This window comes from Gopherus flavomarginatus, chromosome 3, assembly GCF_025201925.1.
Source record: "Gopherus flavomarginatus isolate rGopFla2 chromosome 3, rGopFla2.mat.asm, whole genome shotgun sequence".
Lineage (NCBI taxonomy): Eukaryota > Metazoa > Chordata > Testudines > Testudinidae > Gopherus > Gopherus flavomarginatus.
The window spans coordinates 69,230,859-69,246,527 of NC_066619.1; the positions used below are offsets into that span (position 1 = coordinate 69,230,859).

At 45.2% G+C, this 15,669-nt stretch overlaps 1 protein-coding gene across 6 annotated transcripts in view; it reads right to left on the minus strand.

Annotated features, from left to right (window-relative positions):
- The window catches only part of FBXL17 (F-box and leucine rich repeat protein 17), a 498,281-nt gene extending 483,358 nt beyond the window's left edge, over positions 1 to 14,923 (minus strand). For 3 of the 6 annotated variants that reach the window (XM_050945798.1, XM_050945799.1, XM_050945803.1), the window contains exons 1-2: positions 13,990 to 14,920; positions 2,055 to 2,177 (exon numbers count right to left, since the gene is read on the minus strand). In XM_050945798.1, the coding sequence (XP_050801755.1) occupies positions 2,055 to 2,177; positions 13,990 to 14,733 (867 nt within the window). In that variant the 5' untranslated portion in view covers positions 14,734 to 14,920. Of the gene's footprint in view, positions 1 to 2,054; positions 2,178 to 13,989 lie in introns of all 6 variants that reach the window. The other 3 variants (XM_050945797.1, XM_050945801.1, XM_050945800.1) reach the window with 2 other exon arrangements.
- Between the last annotated feature and the right edge of the window lie 746 nt (positions 14,924 to 15,669).

Here is a 15,669-nt window from a genome sequence, read left to right on the forward strand (position 1 = left end):
CATAATATAAATCTTTTAAAGTAGAAACAAACAGCCAAATTCCAGCTGTTTAAGCCTATGAATCAATTAAAAGCTTTACCAAACAGATTGGACAGAGTACAGTACAAAACCAGTCCTTTCAAATGACCAGACAGAAAATCCCTAACAGAAAGAACGAAAAGTTTATTTTTAAAAATAGAGACAAAGCAAACCAAGCTAAACTGACAAAACTGCTCATCACTCAACACTTACCTTGGGTCAGATTTTGGTTTTGCTATAGGCAGATGAAAATAAAAACTTTTTGCCTCCATTTCTTGTACAGTACAGGAATAAACAATCTGTAAAATCATAGTTACTTCTAAAAATAACTTAAAAAAAAAACCAAACCACCCATAAGGATGGAGGATATGGCAGTGTATTTAAAAAAAAAAAAAAAAAAAGAAACTGGTTTAGTAACGGTGTTAAATAATCAGCCAAGTAGACTAATGGTCAAGTATCATAATTGGAAACTCAACAAGGAGCCCCCTATATCAGATCATTAGACCAATGGTCCTAGGTCAGACCATTAGAACAACACCTCCACTTTAGACTGAGGTCAGGGTTTAACCTTACTACTTAGAAAGCAGGGATGGGCAACCAACGGCCTGCGGGCCAAGCCATTTTAAGCCAACCCGCCAGGTCCCGCTAGGGAGTGGGATCTGTGGCTCGGTCCTGCTCCGGCCGGGGTGCTGGGTCAGGGGCCGCACTACGCGGCTCACCCCTGCTCCAGCCAGGGAGCTGGGTCAGGGGCTGCTCTGGTGCTCATGGCCCTGCTCTGGTGCTCTAGCCAGGGTGCTGGGTCGGGGGCTGCTCCATGCGGCTCCCAGAAGCCACAGCATGGCCCTGCTCCAGCTCCAACACACTCCAATGTCCCCCTCCGGCACTTCAGTGGGAGCAGCTGGGACGGTGCCTGAAGATGGGGCAGCATGCAGAGCCACCTGGCCATAACTCTGCATAAGAGCCGGAGAAGCGACTTGTCGCTGCTTCCCAGAATTGCTTCAGGTAAGCGCCACTCAAAGCCTGCACCCCTGAGCCTCTCCCTATGCCCCAAACCCCTGATCTCCCTCTCACTCTCCAAACCCCTCGATATCAGCCCAGATCACCCTCCTACACCTCAAACTTCTCATCTCCAACCACACCCCTGAGCCCGCACGCCTAACCAGAGCCCTCACCCCCGCCTGTACTCCAACCCCAATTTTGTGAGCATTCATGGCCTGCCATACCATTTCTGTTTCCCGATGTGGCCCTTGGACCAATAAGTTTGCCCACCCCTGGTCTAAAGGAAGCGATCATCCGACCATGACAAAATGTATTACCTTCATATTTTCAATCTCCAGGTCCATCATGAAGATAAACTACAGTGTGGAACCACTGTTTTGAGTGGATTCTTAAGTTTCTTTGATAATCACATAGGCCGTTACAGAATAAGAATCCAGTATTTGAAAATTACAGCTGACATTTAAAAATAACCATAAATGACCCTAACACCAGGCCTAATAAGATTCCTGTTACGCAACATAAGGAATCTAAGGGAGGTGTAAGATCAACTTTATGCTCTGTCTAGAATTAAGAGATTTAATTCTCAGACTCCATGTTTAAGCGGTGCACCCTCTACTGATGAAGAGGGTCATTAAAAAAACCCACAGATACGCCTCTCCCTATTATGTTGAAGCAAGTACCAGCTGGACAAAGATCACAAAAACTAAGTCTAGTCACAACCAATTCTCAACAATTTAAGCCAAGGCAGGCCTCTCATCCAAGATGAGCTATTAGACAGTGGTAGTCTATGCAATCAATAGATGACAGGTAACACGCCGCTTGTTTTAAATAAAGCACACCTTCATTCTGTTCTAACAGACTTCAAAGTAAACAAAAGTGCATTTAGAAAAGCTAAATTAAGACGTAATTCAGTCATCTGCTGCTTCTAGCACGAAAAGTGAAGTTGAAAAGTGAAGGAACAAAGATCAACTAACCAGCATGTAATTCACAGTTTTGATTTTACTTTTTACAAATTTTTCATAATTATGTCTTCATACCTGCTGACGATTACTGAGATCCAGTTGCTTCCAGAAGTGGAAGTCTAAACAGAGGTCATGCCAGTATTTACAAACTAACGATGCTGAAAGGCAGCGCTCATTCAAGGATAAATTGGAAAATATCTGTTAAAAAAAAAAAAAAAAAAAAAAAAAAGAAGAAACTTGTCAGACATGGCAACCATATATGAGACACAGAATTAAATGCTTTCCTTATTAGTTGATCATGAAAACCTGTGTATAAGACAGACAAAAATATTAATATCGTAATTGCTACTTGTTCCTATTCTTTGTCCCAGACTTGTTCAGTCAAGGATGAAAGACAGGACTAAGAAAACAGCTTTGTTGAGATATTAATCTCAGTCAAATAAACCACATGGTATAGAGCATGGATTCTACTTAAACATTTAGTTCAGGCACAGCATTACTCTGATATTCTCCATGTGCGGGAAACATAACACACCTTTTAAACAATGTAACAGTGCTTTATTAACTGAAACACATGTTCATTTTTTTTTTTAAAAAGCATCCTCAGAGATAACACACAGGGATAGCCCAGAAGTTCAGCAATACAAATCCCTGCAATTCAAGGGATGCAAGTGCAGGATTAGCATTTTATCCTTATCCCAGCTCCAGAGGCTTTAAATACTACAGACACACCATGATCTGCAAAGATGGAAAGCTCTGTGTCACTCTACAGAGGGAATTTTTTTTTTCTTTTCATAAGGGAGATATACCCATCTCCTAGAACTGGAAGGGACGCCCCCTGCCTTTGCTAGCAGGACCAAGTACTGATTTTGCCCCAGATCCCTAAGTGGCCCCCTCAAGGATTGAAACCCTGGGTTTAGCAGGCCAATACTCAAAACTACTGAGCTATCCCTCCCCAGCTGAGGTGCTGTGAAAGAAGTTACACCCAGTCCTCTTTCAGAGGTTTGGCTGTAATGCGAAAAAAGAAGGTTGTGATAAGAGAAGATTGAAGAAAAAAATGCCAAAAGCTTTCATGACATTTGGAGATGAATGGGAGATGAAAAGTCAGCCAAAAGAGTCATTGGCCGAGAATGAAGTCAAAGAAGAAGTTGCTAACAGAGCTTTCGGAAAAAAGGTGCACAGGTATACAATTACTGCTCTAAGTTGCTAGCCCTATTGCTGTTGCCAGACAAGGCCCCTCCAGTCTATGTCCTGGTGATGCTGCCACCCAGGAATAATAATTTGCTCTTGCTACTATTTACTCCTAGGGAACTCCAAAATAAGTTTAAAAGAAGGTAATGAAAGAGACACAATGGTGGAAAGCTCAGAGACAGTAAATCCTTTATAGAGATGTTTTTAAAATTCGGCTCGCAACCCAGTAAAGCACTGGGTCACTCTGGTCAGCAGCACCGACCAGAATGTCACCAACTGGCCAATGGGAGCTGAAGGGAGAGGCGGCAGTGCCTTCGGGCAAGAGCTGTGCAGAGCCGCTTGCATGCCTCCGCCTAGGAGCCAGATCTGTTGCTGGCCGCTTCAGGCACATCGCAGTCCGCGGTGCCAAGACAGCCAGGAAGCCTGCCGCTGCACCCCAGCTGCACCATTGACCGGGCGCTGCCGGAGGTAAGTCCGCGTCCCAACCCTGTGCTCCAAGCCCGTGCCCCAGCCCTGAGCCCCCCCAAACCTGGAGCCTCTCCTGCTCCCCAAACACCTCATGCCTAGCCCCACCCCAGAGCCTGCACCCCCAGCCCAGAACCCTAACACTCCTACACGCCGACCCCCTGCCCCAGTTCTGAGCCTCCCCAAAACCCAGAGCCCCTCCTGTACTCCAAACCCCTCGTCTCCAGCTCCATTGGGTCGCAGACATCAATAATTTTCTTCAACTGGGTCCCCAGAAAAGAAGTTTGTAAACCACTGATCTACCCTGAACAAAACAACTTTGGTATATTCCCCTGAGCCACCATTTTACCTATAAACAATATTAGTGTTCTCCCTTCAACCGTTGTTGTTTCCCTACAAAAACCCCAACACACGCTCACGCAAGGGTTCTGATGCCTGGATCCAAAATCTTCATCAGCTCCATTGGGATTTCATCTTTTCCTGACTGATCATGCTGGGGGCTCTGCCTCTCTCCAGCATTCTGGACCCTCAGCTACCACAACCACCTGGGAACCCCAACAGTTCAAACGTCACAGAGTGGTGAGAAACCAGCTCTCTCTCAGTATAGCCTTCTAATCTTGACTTGTGTGATCAGTTATAGCAGGGGTCGGCAACTTTTCAGAAGTGGTGTGCCAAGTCTTCATTTATTCACTCTAATTTAAGGTTTCGCGTGCCAGTAATACATTTTAATGTTTTTAGAAGGTCTCTTTCTATAAGTCTATAACATATATAACTAAACTACTGTTGTATGTAAAGTAAACAAGGTTTTTTAAAATGTTCAAAAAGCTTCATTTAAAATTAAATTAAAATGCAGAGCCCCCCAGACCGGTGGCCAGGACATGGGCAGTGTGAGTGCCACTGAAAATCAGCTTGCGTGCTGCCTTCAACACACGTGCCATAGGTTGCCTCCCCCTGAGTTATAGATTTAATATTATAACTTAAAACTAACTGTTGTTTGTTTGGCTCCCCTATAGTTATTACCTGGCAATAAATAACTGTCATGGTTATGCTCGGGGGTCACGCACACTCTCTCTCGCTCTGCAGCAACGCTCCTCGTACCTAAACTAAAGATCCCTGTAGTGCCCAAAAATCCTGTGGGGTTTGCTCATCAACTGTGTTATTACCAGAACAATTCTAACATGAAAGTGGGGAAAGGGATATGCTGAACCTGGGACATATGAGGGTGGCAGCTTGGAAGTGCTGCTTGCCCCAGCCTGCTCAGGCATACTCTATTCAAGTGCAGTGTCCATGGCATAGGAGGGTGACAGCTTGGAGGTGCTGTTTGACTCAGCCTGCTGAGTCCAGGGACATAAAATGGGTCAGCTTGGAAATGCTCATTAACCCAGTCCTCTCAGATGAGCTCTGTTAGTGTGTGTGTGTCTGATTCTGGGGCTGGAAAAACCCAGTCCTGGGGAACCTAGGTCCTGCAGGATAGCTCCAATGGGAGGGAACTCATAGCAGAGAGAAGTAGAGCTCCGGATGACAACACAAGTGACACAAGCAGTACATTGACAGAATTACACACCCACATCCCACCCAGAAGCGTAACCCTAATAAATGAGCATATACCAAATATTGGGAAAATCTGGTGGTAACATGGACAGAAAAATAATTCCCTCTAAAACACTTCTCACCGGAAAAAGTTATGAAAAAAAGCAAATATATTCAGCTATCAGGTACCTCAAAGAAAGTGAGCACAACTGAAGTTAGTGTTAGATAAATTTCATAGCACTCATAGTATCGTGCTTTTCATCTTTAAAGTTCATTATCAACACAAAACTGTATTAACACTTGAACACAGGATACAGGCATAGTCCCATGTGTACTCGGTAGGACAAGGGCTCAAATTCAGTAAGAAACAAAATATTACTGTGTAATTTAATGATTCTATCCTGTCTTTTCCTCCCTCACATGCTACTACAGCTTATAATGAGCATCTTCAATTGAGAAATTCATCAGTTATATTCAACGATGATTTTTGATCGTGTTATTCATTATGCTCTCCAGGCAGCTCCACAAGTCTTGGCTGTTGTAATGTTGTTCAGTCAGTCCATCTCAGAACCTACTTCCCCACCACGCATGTCAGGGTAAGGAGGCTAGTAGCCAGCCTCCAACAGCTCATCTCTTCAGCCTTTGGCTCTGTACTGTTCACCAGGCAGCCCAAGTACCCAGCCTGCCCTTCTGGTTCCCCACCCTGCACTGGCTGCAAGCTTGACTCCCTGACCCAAAACTGTCTGGCTCTACAAATCAGTTCAGGAACACATATGACAATCTAATTAACCCCCAACCAATTTTAGGAAAAGCCTTGGAGAGCAAGAGGCAGCTACAGACCAACTCCGGCATGGCAGAGACAGAAGGTACCTGACCGCAGCAAAATGGCATAGCATTTTTGCAGTGGGAGGTATTCCACAACATGTTGGGAAAAGTCCATGGGCGCTTCCAAACAACGTGAATGAGAGTTCATATCTCTCATAACTATTTTTTCATGCTGACTGCAAAAATCAGGCAGGTGATACTTCACAGCGTTCAAATATTTAAGGTTGCCTTTTATAAAAGTCTGTCACCAAAATTAAACGTTGATTCATACAGCATCTGAACCAGTCCCACCTTTTCTTTCCTGTTGCCAGTCTATTTCTATCCCTTCACAAATATAACTCCTCTCTCCTCCCAATCTCTGTCATTTTTCCTATGATCTGTTCTCCCATGATGTTCTATACCATTGTGCAGCAATTTAAATTGAATTTACAAAGTTCAGCAAGTGTCTCATCTTTATAGCACACGGCATGCTTACAACAGAACACTGATAAGTTAGAAATTTTAATGACAAGTGCAAAAGCCTAAGCCATCAATTTCTGCAGAATTTAAGATGTTAAAAGAAGTTTCTAGACATTATGATTGCAAAGATAACCTTCAAAACATGAACCAAAACAACTTCTTGACAGTAACAGTGCCTCTGATGCTACTCCTAGCTTCACCCAGCAGCAGCATGATGAGGTTAACAAGACAAGTTTCAGACAGTTTTTTTTGGAATACTATGGGCAGCAGTGAACTTTCCAAAAAACAAAAAAACCACCACCAAGTCAGTTTCATGCTTGGAAAAATTTGTATGCCACTGTAGAAAAAAATGGAATGAATTATAGGAAAAGAGTAAGGACAATTTCTGGGAGAGAATAATGCTAATTTACTTTCAAGCTACCTCCTTGCAGGAGCCAGGAGGCTACAAAGTTAGGAAGAAGATATGTAAAGGTCTTCCCCAGAGCTAGAGAGGGATAGAGCTTCAAATTTATCAGATGCCTACTAGCTAAAGGAAAATATTTAAGATGGAGCCCCAAGCAAGGTCCAGAGAGAGCACCTATAATGAAAGTATGTTCCAAACTGGCCCTGAGCAGGTAAAGTAGCCAGGCACACCTAATTAACTAATTAAGCAGCAAGTCAGGGAGAGATGTAGGCTACAAAGAGGCCACTAATTAGAGGAAATAAAAGTACAGCTTCTAAGTTTTGTAAACTAATTAGTAGCAGGCTCAGCTGGGCAAGAACAGGTGGGGCCTATATAAAGCCCAGGAGCTGAGAGCAACAAGAAGCAGCAGGAAGGTGGGCTGCTGTTATTCCCTGAGAGAAGAGAGTTGGGAAGCTGGCATACTCAGAGGGTAGAAGCCAGTTATGTAGGAAGAAGCCAAGGGAAACAGCAGCAAGGACTAGGTCAGTACAGGCATTGGCTACATGTTACAGGGTCCCTGGGATGAAACCCAGTGTAGGGGATGGGACCTGGCTTCCCTACTAGCCACTGGGTAGCAGCATAGGGTGTTGAAGACATCAGATGGGCAGCTAGTCTGGAAGAACTGTGATTTCCCCAAGAGCTAAGAGGCTGCAGACTAGGGGGAGAAGGTGAGTAGAGCAACCAGTAAGAAAGGTGCAACACTGGAGAGCTAATTCCCAGAACAGCCAGGAAGAAATGCCACAAGTGGTGAGGGAACCCCATCACAGCACCCAATCTCAAAAACAGGAGCTCCAAATGGGAAGGAATAGTGTCAGACATCCAGCCTGCAGGCCAAATCTTATCCGCATTATGTATTTTAGTGCCCTGTTGAATATTCAGATTCCACATAATCCATGAAGCCATTAAAATATAAATTTCTAGCCCTTGTTAATCTTCCACATATGAACTGAGTGTAAACCAATGCAGCATGGTCATCCTGAGTCCTGAAACAGTAGCTCAGAGGTTTGAATTCCCTAAGCCCTATAACTCCCATTAAGACATTAACTCTAAAGCCAAGTCATGACAATTTAAATATCAGCATTAGCCATTTAACTGCTTATTATTTTAGTGGATAGAATAGAGGAGGAAAGAAAGGGAAAAAAAACAGACAGGGAAAAGGGAGAGAAAAACAAAAGGAGGATAAGTAAAGAATGAAAACAAAAGAAAAGGTGGTGCTCCTGAAAGTGAGCATGTGTTTTACTACTGTGTGTTAGCAACTGTGAACAAATAACTAAAGATGTAGTTACTAAGCAAAAACCATATTCAACCCTTGATCTTTATACAGTCTTCCAGTTGATAACAGCAGGAGTTCCCTAGCCCATGGATCAAGTTCAAAAATTGAATTCAGTCCTCTACACAGAATTAGTTTGACACATCTGCTTCAGACATTTAAAGCAAGCAAATGAAAAACAAGACAATTAAAGCTAGCCTCCATTTATCCACCACCCTGCCAAGCAATTCATTAGTTTCACATAAAAATAAAATGGGGTGGTTGAACAGCATGTTATAATAAAATACTTATCTCCTAAACTTAAGGCTTACATGACTACTGCTTACTGTGGAAAAAACTTGTCCGTTTCACCATTATCACCTCATCCCTTGTTCCATCTATTTTATTCCTCTGTTGTATCTTAATTAGGATTTGAAGATCTTTGGAGCAGGAACTGTGTCTTTATTTTTCACATCAGCCTATCACAACAAGACTCCAACTGGGGCCTCTATACACTACTATAATATAAACAATCACAACTACCACCACTGGACTAATCAGAAATCTGAAGTAAAAATCCCATCATGAAGTGGATGGAAGCAACCAAGTAAGAATATAAGTTTAGTTAAGAAGTGTATGGAAAATAAAGGCAGCCAAAAAGTAGAATGAATTAATTCCAGCTGAGAGTAACAAAAAAAAAAAAAAAAGAAAAAAAACTATACTAGAGAGGAAACAAGTATTAAAAAATCAAGAGGGATGAACTTGGATTCAGAGATTGGGAAGATACTGAACTCAATTTTTAAATCTATCCCTACTGTGAAAAATACATTTAAAGAAAATTACCAAGCAACAAAGACCTTGCAAAGACGACTAATGTATTAATAAAGAGTAGATAAAACATCTGGAAAACATGAACAAAAAATAATTGACTGAATTGGGGCCCACAAATATTAAGGTGTTAAAAAAAAAAACTGGCTAGTGGGCTCACCAAGTTGCTATTTTGAGAAGTCATGGGGAGCTGAGGAAGTACTGTAAGATCAAAGAAAAGCAAATGTGCCAATGATCTTAAAAAAAGTGTTCCTGGGAATTACTGTCAATAACTTCTATTCCTAGTAAGATAACAGAACAAATATTAAGAAAAATTAACACTGAACATCCCAGAGAATACTGTAACCACGAGCAACATGGGTTAATAAAGAAATTATATTGCCAGACCGAAGCAATTGTTTTTATAGCATTATGAAGACAGGTCCCAATCCTACAAACATTTAAAGCACATCAACTCAATCAAGCTGCTCATGTGAATTATGCAAATACTTAAGTGTCTGCAGGACTGGGGCCTTAGTAAATGCGGAAATATATAGATGCATGCTTGAGTATTAGTATAGCATTCAATAGGCTCCTCAAAATCTGAATTATATGAGTAAGACTGGCTTGGGGAATGTAAGGAATAAATAGGTAAAGAAACAATGCATTAAGTTACAGAAGAGGTCACAATTATCAATTGGATCCTGTAATATTTCATTTAATATCTTGGTTAGCAACACAAAAAGAGGGGTAACAAAATAATTTCACAGCTTAATGTTAAATGAGAAAGCACCATGATCACTAGTGAGGACAAAAATAATACAAAGGGACCAAGAAATTAGCAAAATGGGGAAACAACGACCTCAGTTTGTATTTGGAAAGATAGTAAGCAGAGTGTGTTAAGAAAAAATTATCCAAGACAGATGCTAATATTCATGTTGGGAGAAATGTGGAAACCCAGATAATGGACACCAAAATAGACAAGTCTGCAATGCAATATGCCAATATAGCAAAGTTAAAGCATATAAGCATCATGGAGTATGAAGGATAGGAAAGCAGTTATCCCACTCTATACAACTCTACTGTAATTCTTTATCAGAATGATCAACCAAAGTAAATATGGAACTAGAGAGTGATTTATAAAGGAAATATTAAGAACTAAATACGAAAAGCATGACTAAAAAAATAGCTAGTGGGGAGACAGTCTACAAATATCTGAAGACTAAACACCAAGAGTAGAACAAGAAGTGAACAGAATACTATTTTTTATATATATAAAATCAAAGGAAAATATATAGAAACTGATAAGATGTTAAGCACTGTTCTGTAAATTTGCAACATAGAAGTCCACATGTATTATTGTATTCTACTTCTGACACTGAACCTTATATTAAAAGGTGTTATTGTAATATATGCCGAACAAAGAGTATTACAATTGTTGTACAAAAAGTCAGATGCGCCTGAATATGTACAACTGATCTCAAATAAATTTTGATCAGTATTTCCTCTGAAAGTAGAACCCAAGAATTGGGTCACAATCTAGTCAAATTAAAATCCTTTCCATTTTATCAGTATCTCTTATTCTCCCATCAGCAGTCATCCATGTGTTTCTCTCAATCATACACAACTCCAACAGCCTACTTGTCAGCTGTAGCAAACAGATCTATTTACATGATAGAAAAAATTTTGGCAAGGAAAGGTTAAATCTGAAATTCACCTGAGATTATGCCCTAGGGCTCAGGGTGTGGTGAGAATACATTTGAATATTCTTTAAATTAACCTTGATTTAAATCTTGAAGCTGAACTCATTACCTACCACTAAGGGCTGGGTCATTCCACATTCCATGGTAAGACTCTCAGAAGGTCTTATTGGGTTCCTGGAAGCTGGCAGGCAAAAGCACACCTATTGCTAAAGGACCCACTCCCAGCCTTAGGGGAGGATCCACAAGGTCCAGGAACTCAAATCATTACGGGAGACAACCAAAAATCTAACAGGGACAGGTATGAAGGGAACCTGAGGGGGAAACTGAGCGGAGAACCCCAGACAGTGCCCACTGCTCCTCAAAGATGTCAAGGGACCCAGCCGAAGCCGCCCAGAGGAACTCCAAAGGGAATAAGGTAGGCAAGGTTACCCTTGCTAAATGTCTCCCAGATTAGTAACTTTACAGAACAAAGTCATCACATGCCTTTTCCCTTCCTACCCAACTCCAGAATGCTCACTAGCTTCATAACCAGACCCCATCCACCTTCATGCATGGATTTCAACCCCTTGGAGAGTTCTTGCAAGTTCCGAGAAGAAGAGAGAAGTGGCAGAGAGGAGAAGTGACATTGTTGAGGCAGCGAAGGCCTGGGCTACACTAGAGAGTTAGGTCAATGTAAGGCAACTTATGTAGCCTTAACTCTGTAAGCATCTACACTACAATAATGCTCCCATCGATTTAAGTTGCCCACTACACCAACTTAATAACTCCACCTCTGTGGGAGGTTGATATAGTTAGGGTAATAGAATGTCTGTGTAGATGCTGCATTAGTTATATCACCTTTTGGCTGTCACAGGGGTCACAGCTAGAGTTCTGCTGCCTCTGTCTATCAGCCCTGTCCCAGACTCCCTGCTGGAGACTCACCGGCTCGACTCCTGCTGACAGACCCTGAGAAAGAGGAGGGAGAGGCTCCCACGGTCACCCCCAACACTGGTCCACTTAGAGTGGTGCAAGCACTCCTGATGAAGACACACACCACCAGCAGAAGGAAGGCAGCGTGGACATGAAAAACAGCAGTAATTACTGTGGTGGCTGTATGTCAACCTATTTTAGGTCAACTTAATTCTGTACTGTAGACAAGGCCTAACTCTTCCACTTCTGCCTGGAGATCTGCATAGCAGGGGAGAGGGCATAAGTTGATCCTATATCTTGACTACATATTCAGAAAATAAAAATAAGGGCAAGATCCTGCTTGCAATGAAGCCACACTCACTGCAATGGGATGAGCATTTAGCCCTAAATGAAATCTCTTAAATTTGCCTATTAATTGTAATAATCCACAGAGGAAAACAGTAGCTATAAATTTTTCAAGAAACATAATATTAAGATGGAGAGAAATTGTTTAATGCTACTTCGTATATTGATCCAAATTTGTTTACAGTCTCAGGGAAGGAGAGCTGTAACTGTCATAAACAGATAGCTAAGGGTTAATGTCTCTTTCACCTGTAAAGGGTTAACAAACAGTGACCTGCAACATCTGACCAGAGGACCAATCAGGAAACAAGATACTTTCAAATCTGGGTGGAGGGAGTTTTGGGTGTGAGTTCTTTGTTCTTGGGCTGTTCTCTTTCTGGGCTCTGAGAGTGACCACCCGAATCTCCAGGCTCTTTAATCTTCTGTTTCCAATTGTAAGTACAGTGGTAGAAAGACAATATAGGCTTTTACATTGTTTTTCTGTATTTTCAAATGTGTAGTCTGCTGGAAATAGGTTAAATTGTATTTTTTCTGGATAAGGCTGTTTATCCATTTTCTATAAGCTAAAAGACATTGTACTGTTAACCATCTAAACTGCAGAGATAAACCTTTTACTTTTTTCTTTTTTTTTTTTATTAAAAGCTCTGTTTTAAGACCTGTTTGATTTTTTCTCCTAGTTAAGGCTCAAAGGACTTGAGTCTGTGTATTCACCAGGGAATTGGTGGGAGAAAGGAAAGGGAGGAGGGAAGAAAATCCTGCTCTCAGCATCTATCTGTGTATCTCTCTCCGGGGAAGAAGGGAGGGGAAGTGGTGATTCAAGGATTTGAATCACGGTGATCTCCGAGTGTATCCAGGGTGGGAAAGATCTGGGAGGAGGTAAAGAGGGGGGAGGGAATGGTTTATTTCCTTTTGTTGTGAGACTCAAGAAATCTGGGTCTTGGGAGTTCCCAGGGAAGAGTTTGGGGACACCAGAGTCTATCAGGCGCTCTACTTAAGTCCTGATTGGTGGCAGCCTATCAGATCTAAGCTGGTAATTAAGCTTAGGGGAATTCATGCTAGTACCCATATTTTGGACGCTAAGGTCCAGATTTGGGAATTAGACTATGACAGTAACCCTGAAACATAAAAGCAGGGTCCAAAGATATATTTGCACTGGAACGTAAACCCATGCTTGAGCCCAGGCTCAAGGATTAACCCCCCTGGGTCTACACTGCAATTGCGCTGTCCCAGTGCTCAGACCCAGAAGCTGAGTCAAGTCCCAAGGTCTGAGCCCTATTGCTTTACAGGGAAAGCACACTCAAGCTTGACTCAAGTTCCAGGAGTCATCTGGAAATATCCCACAATTCCATGGGACAATTTCCTTAGTCTTCTCTATCCCAACAATCTGTAATCCACTATTGAAAACAGAAGACCCCATGCACCCACCCCCTTGGCAAAAGGCAACAACTCAGGTCAATGTTAACCTATTCTGTTCTGATCACTTACCTGCAAGCACATTGTCAAAGAACCTCCTGGGTTTGCATTAGAAAGTGATCAAATCAAGCATTCTGCAAAGCAAGTTGCTTCTTATAGTTTCCTTCCAGTACACCACAGTCCAAGGGCTAGAGCAGCCACATTTTGGTGGAAGAGGGTTGGGGGGGGGACATGCTAGGGACCTAGGGGCTTTGACTCAGGTCTGTGCACTTTAGTGTGACTGCCAGAATCCTAGGTTTGAGCACGTTAGAAAAATCTTAATGTAGGAGTTAAATATAAAGTAGACACTCAAGGGCAGGGTTCCCTAACAGGAGTTAGCTAGCTCAGTTCTCACTAACATCTCTACATTACATTCAGTAGCCTCTATCCCGATCCCCCTGAGCCCCAGTCAGCTGTCACAGGCCAGCCCCAGGGGGCGTAGGTGCAGTGTAGACATACCCTGAAAAGCCATAGCTGGAACCTCACAGGAGGAAGAAAGCCCTTTACCACGATCACTCAGTGCTACTGGGGGGAAGCAACAGCTCTCTGAGTTTGAAACACCTTCAACTCTGGCTCCCCCTTAGCTGGTGGCGAGGAGTCAGCCCCCTGGCGGGGCCTCCCCGCACCCAGACCCACCTTGAGAAGGATGGAGGGCGGCAGCTGGTTGATGTCAGGGGGCAGCGGCTGCAGCGACTCTCGGCAGCACTCGCTGGGGTTCTCCAGCGGCTCCTGGCGGTCAGGCTCGTTACCTTCCTCCTCCTCCTCCTCTTCCTGCGGCGGTACCTCAGCGGCCAGCTCCCCCACGCCGCCACTTTCTCCGGAGAGGGCCCCGGGCAGCGGCCCCCCGCCGCCAGCAGCGCGGCCCGAGGCGCAGGGGAGGGGACAGAGCTGTTGCTCGCTCGGGCATTGGCAGGCGGCAGCCTCCGGCTCCGGCGGGGCGGCGGCGCCGCAGCGGGGCTGCTTGCAGGGGGGGCAGGCGGGCAGGCCGGCCCCTTTGCGCTTACACACCATGTCGGGGGCCGGCTCGCCGGGCGGCCGCGCAGAGCCCAGGAAGGCCCGCACGGGCGGCGGCAGCAGGCCTGAGAAGAGCAGGCGCTGGCACGGGCCCCGCTGCTCCCAGGCGGCGGGCGAGAGGTGCAGGAGGCGGCGGGCGGCGCGCTGCTCCGCGGAACTCAGGCCCGCGCAGAGAGGCGGCGAGTCCCGGCCGGGTAGGGGCTGCTCCGGGGCGGGCGGGCTGGCGCCGTGCACGATGAAGCAGAGCATGCAGGGCCCGCGCAGGAAGCAGCTCCGGCTCCGCGGCGGCACCTTTCTCCCGCGGCGGCGACAGCGACTCCTCTCCCGGCTCAGGCTGGTTCCCTCCCTCGAGAGCAGGTGGCCCATATAGGAAGCTCCGGCGCGGGGATTTGCGGGGGCCCGGCCACCGCCCCCGGGCAGGTCCCGTCGCCGTGTCAACTGCAGCCGGTGGCAGAGGCAGCGGGTGTCATGGTGCCCGGGCGGGGGCCAGTCGCTGGGCACGGCAGCGGGGGGCGGCGCCGGTTGTTCCGGGACTTTGAACCTGCAGAAGCTTCCGCTACCGCCGCCCTGACCTTATCCAGGCGCCGCTCGCGGCCCAGCAAGAGGGGCCGCCGCGGGGCCTGGGCTCTGCGGTGCTGCCGCCTGCAGCCCGGCTCGGCCAGGGCCGCCAACCCGCAACGGCTGCTGGGGCCGAGGATGCTCAGCGGGACGCCTCGAAAGGAGCCAAGAGTCCGCCGTCCGCGAAGTCACTCCCCAAGCTCCCGGCTGAGGGCTGTCCCTCACCCCCCACACACACACCCTAACCCCAACACACCCCACGACAGCTCTATTCCCTGCAAACACACACAACAGTCCCACTTCCCATTCATGCACACAACACACTCCTCCTACATGTGCACACAGCATCAGTCCCACTCTCCGCCTACACAAGCGGCCACATCCACAATTGCCCCTCTTCCTCCCACACCCATCCTCGTCCCCAGAACGCTACGCTCCACGCATGTACCTCCACAACAGCCCCTTTCCCTCCATACATACACCCACAACAACTCCTCTCCCCCCTGCACACACACAACAGCCTCACTTCTGCCCCCCCCTGTTCGCCCCCACACAAAGGAACTGCAGCTTCTTTTACAAGCATGTTAGTAGGTACTGCACCATCTGAAAGACTATGGGTACAGTTCACTCACAACAAATTCTGTGTCCTCCAGGAACTGTCTTTCTAAACACCCCAGAAGCTGCTTCCCAAAATGACATTCACCTCCAGGAACTGCTTCCCCACGAATTTCTACCAAATTCTTC